Source organism: Danio aesculapii, chromosome 12 (assembly GCF_903798145.1).
Source record: "Danio aesculapii chromosome 12, fDanAes4.1, whole genome shotgun sequence".
NCBI classification, from domain to species: domain Eukaryota; kingdom Metazoa; phylum Chordata; class Actinopteri; order Cypriniformes; family Danionidae; genus Danio; species Danio aesculapii.
The window spans coordinates 1313069-1323351 of NC_079446.1; the positions used below are offsets into that span (position 1 = coordinate 1313069).

Below are 10283 nucleotides of genomic sequence, written 5' to 3' on the forward strand. Positions count from 1 at the left end.
AGGTTGGACAACTCTTTTTTTTATTACAATATCTATGAAAATAAATATGAGTGCAAAGTGATTTTATGAATAATTTCCATTTTAAAACATGATCATCATTTAAAAGCATCTGTTTAAAGAACTCATAAACATTCATTATTAAGTGCTATGATACAAAATCAATTGTAATCAACAATCAGCCAATCAGAATTAAGGGATATGTTTACTGTTTATGTCATGTTCAGGCTTACAGTGCACTTCTGCATGATTGTTTTCCAGCTTTTATTCCCCTCTGATTGTGGAAATAATGTACAGTTATGGTTGGGTTTAGCGGTAGGGAATAGGTGGATTACATTTTCGAATAAAAATGATGTTCCATGGTGGCTAAGTGGTTAGCATTATGGCCTCACAGCAAGAAGGTCGCTGGTTCGAGTCCCGGCTGGGTCAGTTGGTGTTTCCGCATGGAGTTTGCATGTTCTCCCTGTGTACGTGTTTACAAATAATTATGCATAGTTAAATGCAATTAACCCTAAACCTAACCCAGATTCTAACCCTAACCATGCTGTATAATGAGTACACCTAGTTAATTAATATTACTCAGTAGTTGTAACAAGGGCATCTTAAAATATAGTATCAGTTTTATTTTTTGTTTGTTCATAAATATTTTTCAAAATGTATTTTTAATCTTAATCTAACCCCTTTCTCACATTAAATCTACATTATTATCACAGTAAAGCATAAATAAGAGGATATTAAGCCATTATTATGACTGAAAAATCATAATTGACTACATTAGATAAAATAAATATTTAAAAGTCATAATACTGAGAAAAAATATGTTATTATATAATAATTAAAATTATTCTAAAATTATTATTATTGAACAATTAAATTTGTCTAATTTTTCTCTCATCAGTGTCTCATACGGTGGCTTTTTAAAATGGTGACTTCACATAATTTATCATGGCGTCTCAATATCAGATTAGAATGAACTACACAACTTTATCTTATATTTTATATTTATGTAAATATTGCGCAAGATTGAGCGTCTTCGTGAACTTTATAGCAGATCTGTCATCGCTCTGCGTGTTATGTTGGCAGAGGCGCACAGTCCTCTGATTATTCATCGCGCTGCACGTGATTCCCCGAGCATGTGCAGAACGCTCTAAACATGGCGTCCTCCAGTGAGAGTTCGGAGACCAGCGAGAGTTTCCTCAGAAAGCGACGTGGCGATACGCTTGTTTCAGATAATACTGCACACGACAGCTGCAGCGACACAAAACGAGACGAACACTCGAGCAAATATGAGAAGAAAGTGGGCGTTTTGGTCCAGAAAGGGTCGTTCTGGCTCACGCGCATCGTCCTGCTGAGATCCATCGCCTTCATCTACTGTGAGTCTGACTGGAGGTGAAATGACGCCGTTGCTAGGAGACCACGCACTATTAGTTTTATTAGTTAGTATTCTTATGCTACGATCATTTTTTTAAATGAGCGACTAGCAACTGGTCAGCTTGATCCACTGACTTCCTAATATTTCCTCTTTAAAGTCCCCCTGAAATCCAAATTTACAATCTTTACAATGTTACTGCACATAATTTAAGTAAACGATTAATTTATGCAGATTACTCGTATTTGTTTCTGATAGTCTTCAAATGGTCTTTCTCTTTTGACAGCTTCGCAAACAATATATTCCTAGCCACCTCCTGCCTAAAGTCCGCTTGGCATTAAAATTGACAATGTTAATTTTGTTAGCCCATGTTGTTTGTCGTTAGGTGAACAATTAATCTGTGCAAGTTAATCCACTGAAAATCCTCTGACCATTTGCTTCTGCGTTTGGATTGGCAGTCTTTCTCTGTTGACGTTAGTTTACTATGAGGGAATGATGTGCAAAAGAAAGCCCCTCAACTCATTTTGGAGTCTGCTACTGTCCACCGGAGGTCACATTTCGGTCACGGACACATGCTTTCAGAGTCTTCCTGAATGAATGAATGAATGAATGAAATACACTGTTTTCCAGCAAGGCAACCCGGGGTGCTGAAATATAATTGGCTAAACTGGCATTGAGTGGGTTAATATGACCAAAACGAAGACCGACGTTCCAGAATGGAACACACATTGTTTTTCAGATGAACAAGTATGTTCACTGAGCATGTTTCTGAATATCTGCAAACATATTATGGTGTTTTTAGGCTTTAGAAGAGTCCTTTAAGTGCATGAAGTGTTCAACATGCCACAATTATCTTTAATGGTTGAATAAGTGCAGTATACAGTATTTAAAGTGCACTTATTCTTTTTCGAATGATCAGTTTGGATGCACTATTCACAAAATCGCATAGAATAGTGTGTGAGTATATGATTTGGAACGCACCTAATGGTTTGTAAATACTCTGATTATGAATGCGTGTGTAATAATTAAGCTGTCTGCTCATCTGTTTTGCAGTGGTGGCGTTCACTATTGCCTACAACCAGAATAAGCAGCTGATTGGAGAGAAAGGCCTCATGCCGTGTAAAGATTACCTGAGGAGTGTTAAGCGTTACGTGGGAGGAAAGATTGACCTCTCCGCCCTGTCTTACTCTCCTACAATCCTCTGGTTCATGGACTGGAGTGATATGGATGCAAACCTGGATCTGATTGCGCTGGCAGGAATGGCTCTTTCGGGGTTGGTGCTGTTTTTGGGCAGCGCCAATATGGTCATAATGGGGATGCTGTGGATCCTGTATCACTCCATTGTGAACGTCGGACAGCTTTGGTGAGCGAGCATTCATATTACAAACAATAATAATGATGAAAGTTTAAAGGAGACCTATTATGCCCCCTTTTAAAAGATGTAAAATAAGTCTCTGATGTCTCTAGAGTGTGTGTGTGTGTGTGAAGTTTCAGCTCAGAATGTCACACATATAATGTTTTCTTACTCTTTAAAACTGACCCTTTCAGGATTTGATCCTAACTGTGGTGTTTTGGTGACTGTCGCTTTAAATTCAAATGAGATAGTGCTCTTTTCAAAAGAGGGCGGAGCTACAGATGCCTGTGTTCAGCATAGTGGCAGATTCAAAGCAAGACTATTGAGGGAGAGATGGGCACTAGTGGGCGGGGCTTTCCCCCTCTGATGACACGTACAAAGGGAGAATGTCAATCAAAGTGTTTCTGCTTGTTTTTATCAAGTCTGATTATGAACAATACAATTATTTAATGTTTTACCATTAGAAGCTGGATATATTCACACACTGCTGACACACAACTGTGTTTAAACCTCTTATAAACGTGATTTTTGCATAATAGCTCCCCTTTAAGCCTAAATTTCTTGCTAATAATAAACTATTAATTATGACTTTTGCCTTAATAGTAAGTTGAAAATAATACAATAGTGACAATTGGTACTTAAAAGTGTTACCAAAAAAATTGTAATTAGGATATAAAAAGTCATAATTATGACAAATCCTTTTGGAGACATTGGAAAATCCGAATAGAGACAAAGAAATAAACATAAATCCCATAATTTTGACCAACTATTTTGAATGTCAAAATTATGATGTACAACACCAAATTAGAAAACGTTGGGCCAGCATGGAAAACGCTAATAAAAAAAGAAAGAAGTCATTTGTAAATTTACTTTGACTTGTATTTCATTGCCGTCAATACAACAAACATTATTTAATGTTTTATTTTTTAAAATTAAACACAAATCCAATTTTGGTTCTTGCTACACATTTCAAATAAAGTTGGGACAGTAAAGCATTTACCACTTTGTAATGTTATCATTCCTTTTCACAAAACTTAAAAGACGTTTAGCGGCTAAAAATGCGCCACACACTCTTTATTGGAGACAGGTCGGGACTGCAGGCAGGCCAGTCCAGTACCTGTATCCTCATAAAAAAAGTCTTAATTTAAAATGTATTTTCCATAAAAATGCAAAACTATATCAAAATTATATGATAAAGTCAAACCTTTTATATAGATTGTATGATTTATGACATAATTTCAATGTTTTGTAATAATTCTGACTCTCTTTATAATTTTTTATCTTTTATAATTGTATTGCAACTAGTTTCTCATAATTTAAAACAATGTTCTGTCATATTTAGCAGCATATTTAGTATCATAATTAAGACTTTGTATCTTGACAGAATTTATTAGTGTCACAATTATGCTTTTTATGCTATACACATGACTTTTTAGAACATAATTATTATATTATTCTCCATTAGTCTTAATTAAAATGTTTTGCGATGTAGTATCTCATAAGTAAGACTTACTTGTTATATAATTATTGCTTAAGTAACAATTCTAAGAAGCTAATTTTGATGTTAAAATTCTCAGAATTATGTATATTTTAAATTTACTAAACATCTACAGTTGCATAATAATGATTTACCAAACAAATATGGTGATGACTTCATTCATTCATGTGATGAAAATGGTATTAATCTCATATATTTCTCTGTTTCCTTTTATCCAGGTACTCTTTTGGTGAGTAATCATTTCTTTACATTGTTATATGGAATATTTTTACTTCACTACTGTCCTTAAGTACATATTTTAAGTATTCACTGATTCAAATGATTTATTCAGAGTTAGTCTCGGGTAAATGATTCACTGATTCAAGGGTCCATTCAGAGTGAGTATCCAGGAAAAGAGCCATTGATTCAAATGATCCATTCAGAGTGACTCTTCAGGAAAAGATCAACTGATTCAAATGATCCATTCAGAGTGAGTCTTCAGGAAAAGATCCACTGATTCAAATGATCCATTTAGAGTGAGTCTCTAGTAAGATTTACTGATTCAAATGATCTTTTCAGAGTGAGTGTCCAGTAATTCACTGATTCAAATTATCTGTTCAGAGTGAGTCTCCAGTAAAAGATTCACTTATTTAAATGATCCATTCAGAGTGAGTCTCCAGTAAAAGATTCACTCATTCAAATGATTGATTAATAGTGAGTCTCCTGTAAAAGATCCACTAATTCAAGTCATCCATTCATAGCGAGTCTCCAGTAAAAGATCCACTAATTCAAATCATCCATTCATAATGAGTCTCCAGTAAAAGATTCACTGATTCAAATGATCGATACATAATTAGTTTCCTGTAAAACATCCACTGATTCAAATGATCGATTCATAGTGAGTCTCCAGTAAAAGATCCACTAATTCAAATCATCCATTCATAATGAGTCTCCAGTAAAAGATTCACTGATTCAAATGATCAATTCATAGTTAGTCTCCTGTAAAAGATTCACTGATTTAAATTATCCATTCATAGTGAGTCTCCAGTAAATGATCCACTAATTCAAATCATCCATTCAAAGTGAGTCTCCAGTAAAAGATTCACTGATTCAAATGATCCATTCATAGTGAGTCTCCAGTAAAAGATTCACTAATTCAAATGATCCATTTATAGTGAGTTTCCAGTAAAAGATCCACTGATCCAAATGATCCATTCATAGTGAGTCACCAGTAAAAGATTCACTGATTCAAATGATCCATTCATAGTGAGTCTCCAGTAACAGATTCACTGATTCAAATGATCCGTTGCGCAAAACAAACATTAATCAGTAATAACTTTTACTTTTTCCACTTAAGTAAATTAAAACTCAAGTCATATTGAAAAGAGGGACTTTAGACTCCCACTGGAGTTAATATTTGATCAGGGTATCTGCACTTGTTAAAGTGACTCACTTGTGTACTCGGTCCCCCAGTGATGAAATATTATAATGCCCTCTTTGATTTCTAGTAGCTGTATTTTCATAGAACACACGCATGGGAGTTTTTAATGAATTATTGGATGGCACAAACAAACAAAGCAGTGCCGTTTTCTCCAGAATTCCCTTCAGTGTTTAGTTTTGTATGTGGGATCTCCACCAGTGTGACTGATAGAGTCACTGAAGCCAAAGTGATTCATCTGAACTTTTAGCCCAGCGTTTTACCTCATCCCACAAACCACATCTGTGATCAACCACAAGAAACGTCGCGTCCCACCAAAATCCAAATCCCCCAGATAAACAAGAAAACCACAAACGGGCTCGATTGGCCAATCAGGTTTTCATTAACTTCCATTGTTGAACGGAGGACTAGAACATGTTGTTTGATTTATATTGGCATATTTCATTTGTGTTTTACACCGTATAAAGCTTTTCCTAGTTTCAGGGATCCGTCCAAGTGCATGTAACACTGTAATGTTCACCATAATAGATTTCAGATGATTTTCCAGCTTTTAATAGCATTCATTTTCTGGTGGAACGACAGAGTTAGTCTCCAGTAAATGATTCACTGATTCAAGCGATTCATTCATAGTGAGTCTCCAGAAAAGGATTCACTGATTCAAAAAATCCATTCATTGTGAGTCTCCAGTAAATGACTCACTGATTCAAGCGATCCATTCATAGTGAGTCTTCAGAAAATGATTCACTGATTCAAATGATCCATTCATAGTGAGTCTCCAGAAAATGATTCACTGATTCAAATGATCCATTCATAGTGAGTCTCCAGAAAATGATTCACTGATTCAAATGATTCATTCAGCGTGAGTCTTCAGTAAATCACTCAGTAAATGGCTCTCAGGTAAATAGTTAATTGATTCAAATGATTATTTCAGAGTAAGTCTCCAGTAAGTGATTCACTGATTCAGACGATCTGTTCAGAGTGAGTCTCCAGTAAAAGATTCACTAATTCAAATGATCTGTTCAGAGTTAGTCTCCAGTAAACAATTCACAGAGTCAAATGATTCATTCAGAGTGAGTCTTGGATAAATGTTTTATTGATTCAAAGGATTAGTTTAGAGTGACACTCCAGCAAATGATTCACTGATTCAGGTAATGTATTCACAGTGAGTCCACAGTAAATGATTCACTGTTTTAAATGATCCATTCAAAGTGATTCTCAGGTAAATGGTTTGTTGATTCAAATGATTAGTTTATAGTGAGTCTCCAGTATATGATTCACTGATTCAAATGAACCGTTCAGAGTGGGTCTCCAGTAAATCACTCACTGATTTAAATGATCTCTCAGAACAAGTCTCCAGTATATGATTCACAGATTCAAATGAACCATTCAGAGTGGGTCTCAGATAAATGGTTTATTAATTCAAATGATTAGTTCAGAGTGCGACTTTAGTATATGATTCACAGATTCAAATGAACCATTCAGAGTGAGTCTTAGGGTTGTGGTTTGATTCAAATGATCATTTCAGAGTAAGCCTCCAGTAAATGATTCTCTGATTCAAATGATTATTTCAGAGTAAGTCTCCAGTATATGATTCACAGATTCAAATGAACCGTTCAGAGTGAGTCTCCAGTAAATGATTCATTGTTTTAAATGAACCATTCAGAGTGGGTCTCAGATAAATGGTTTATTGATTCAAATGATTAGTTCAGAGTGCGACTTTAGTATATGATTCACAGATTCAAATGAACCATTCAGAGTGAGTCTTAGGGTTGTGGTTTGATTCAAATGATCATTTCAGAGTAAGCCTCCAGTAAATGATTCTCTGATTCAAATGATTATTTCAGAGTAAGTCTCCAGTATATGATTCACAGATTCAAATGAACCGTTTAGAGTGAGTCTCCAGTAAATGATTCACTGTTTTAAATGAACCATTCAGAGTCGGTCTCAGATAAATGGTTTATTGATTTAAATGATTCATTCACAGCGAGTCTCCAGTAAAAGATTCACTTATACAAATGATCCATTTAGAGCGAGCCTCCTGTGAATGATTCAGTCTGATGAATAAAAATAGGATTAATTCATGTTTGCCATTAGAGGCTGGATATATATATATTGGATATATGTTTAAACCCTTTATAAATGTGGTTTTTGCATAATAGGTGATCTTTAACACATGCAGTTATATTTGTCACATGAGCTGCTATGAGTGTTAAATCTGCTAATCTGTTTTAATTTTATTTAGACAGGAGAGGCATGCAAAAAAAGTCTCATAACTCACGCTTGGCTCATAATTCCGGTTAGCAGTAAACTAATTTAAGAGCAAAGAGGACATGGCGGCGCTTCAAAAATGCAGAATCTTCTGTTCGTCTCCCAAGATTCAAATCCAATCACGGCGCTGCAGATGTAATGAATTATTCAGCTCCAAACCAAATAATTGTGTCTAGAAATCTGATTAGGGGTGTAAAAATAGCACAGGAGATACTGGAGCGATCTTTTTTTTTTTCTGTGTATGATAGCGCGGAGAGATAAATGTGAGTCCTCAAACCTCCGTCACGCTCCGATCGGTCATTTCTGCCCACTTTCCACAAACCACCGACGAGTAAACACACCATCTGATGCTCTTCATGCTTGTTGGAGGACCGTTGCTTTTCCCAGAGAGACTCGAGGCTAAATATCACTGCATTTGAGCCATAGATTCTGCCTGGAAACTGGTGGCATATGATTATTGCTAAACATTTTGATCACATCAGTGATTCAGTTAAGGACAGATGAACTCTTCCAGTGGGATTTTGGTTGTATAAAGCATGGATTGTGCTTTGATTTGGCTCCTTTAAAGCAGGAGAAACACACAGGAGTGGATGCAGACCGAGTGAAGTAGACAGACGGATGGATTGATGGAATGATAGATGAATGCGTGGATGGATGGGTGAATAGATAGATTGGATAGAAGGTTGGATGAAAGGACTGACAGACAGATGGATGGATGGATTTTATAGGCGATGGAAAGATAGATGAATAGATGGATGGATTGGATAGATGTATGGATGGATGGACAGAGAGACCAATGGATGGATGGATAGAAAGATGGTTTGGATGGACGGGCAGATGGATTTTATGGATGGATAGATGGGTCAATGGATGGACTGATAATCAGACAGATAGACGGATGGATGGATAGACAGATGGATTTGATAGATGAATGGATAGATAGATAGATAAATAGATAGACAGACAGACAGACAGATAGATGGATGGATGAACTGAAAAATAGATGGGTGGGCAGGTGGATAGACGGATGTATGGATGGACGGACAAACAGATGGCTAGATGAATGATGAAAGTTGGATTTGATGAACGGATAGATAGATGGATGGATGAATTGATGGATGGACAGATGGATTGAATAGACAGAAGGATGGATGGATAGATGGATAGATAGATTTTGTTGATGGATGGATGAATAGATGGATGGATGGATTGATGGATAGACAGATGGATTGAATAGACAGAAGGATGGATGGATAGATGGATAGATAGATTTTGTTGATGGATGGATGGATTGACGGATAGACAGATGAATTGAATAGACAGAAGGATGGATGGATGGATTTTGTTGACGGATGGATGAATAGATGATAAAATGATAGATTGGTGATTGGATGGACGGATGGATGGACAGACAGACAGATGAACGAATAAATGATTGAATGAATTAATGGGTAGATGGATGGATAGAAAGGTGGATTTGATGGACGGACGGATGGATGGATGCATGGATGGAATGATAGATAGACAGATTTATTGAATAGATAGATGGATGGATGGACGGACGGACGGATGGATAGACGGATGGATGGATTGATAAATGGTGGATTTTATTGACGAATGGATGAATAGATGATAAATGGATAGATGGATGGATTGACGAATAGATGGATGGATTTTATTGACGGATGGATGAATAGATGAGAAATGGATAGATTGGATGGATGGATTGATGGATAAATGAATAAATGGATAGATTGGATGGATGGATTGATGGATGAATGAATAAATGGATGGATGGATGGATGGATGAATGAAGAAATGGATGGATGGATGGATGGATGGATGGATGGACAGTCGGACAGATGGATAGATGAATGAATGGGTGGATGGATGGATGAATGGATGGATTTTTTTAGACGGATAAATGGCTAGATGAATAAATTGATTGGATGCATGGATGGATAGACAGATTGATGGATGAATAGATTAATGTTTAATATCTAATACATTTTTAATCACAAACTATAAACAAAAAACGTGTGTATTTGCCAACAATAAAGATATGATTATTGATTAGTAACAGTACGAATGCTCTAATTCTCCATGGTTTGGTTCAGTGAGTATGTTGGAAGGAGGAAAGGCAAATTAAACACTTTGAAATGAATCCCATCACTAATATACATCTGCTGACAATCACATTCAATTTCAATACATGAACACTAATAAACAGCGAAGCCAGAACTTATGGCAACACTCCTGCTGACAAACCTCATAACAGCACACCGAAATCCCAGAGTATCACAGATTTATTAGGCTGGAGTTGAGATACGGCAGCATGTGGAATCATTCAGATTTCATAAGCAGTGTTTTGATTATCATG

General features: G+C 36.1%; 1 protein-coding gene across 1 annotated transcript in view; it reads left to right on the forward strand.

Annotated features, from left to right (window-relative positions):
* The first annotated feature begins 1140 nt into the window (after positions 1–1140).
* Positions 1141–10283, forward strand: part of lmf1 (lipase maturation factor 1) — a 55064-nt gene continuing 45921 nt past the window's right edge. The window contains exons 1-3 of the mRNA XM_056470021.1: positions 1141–1370; positions 2420–2729; positions 4437–4447. Of these exons, the coding sequence (XP_056325996.1) occupies positions 1151–1370; positions 2420–2729; positions 4437–4447 (541 nt within the window). The 5' untranslated portion in view covers positions 1141–1150. The remainder of the gene's footprint in view (positions 1371–2419; positions 2730–4436; positions 4448–10283) is intronic.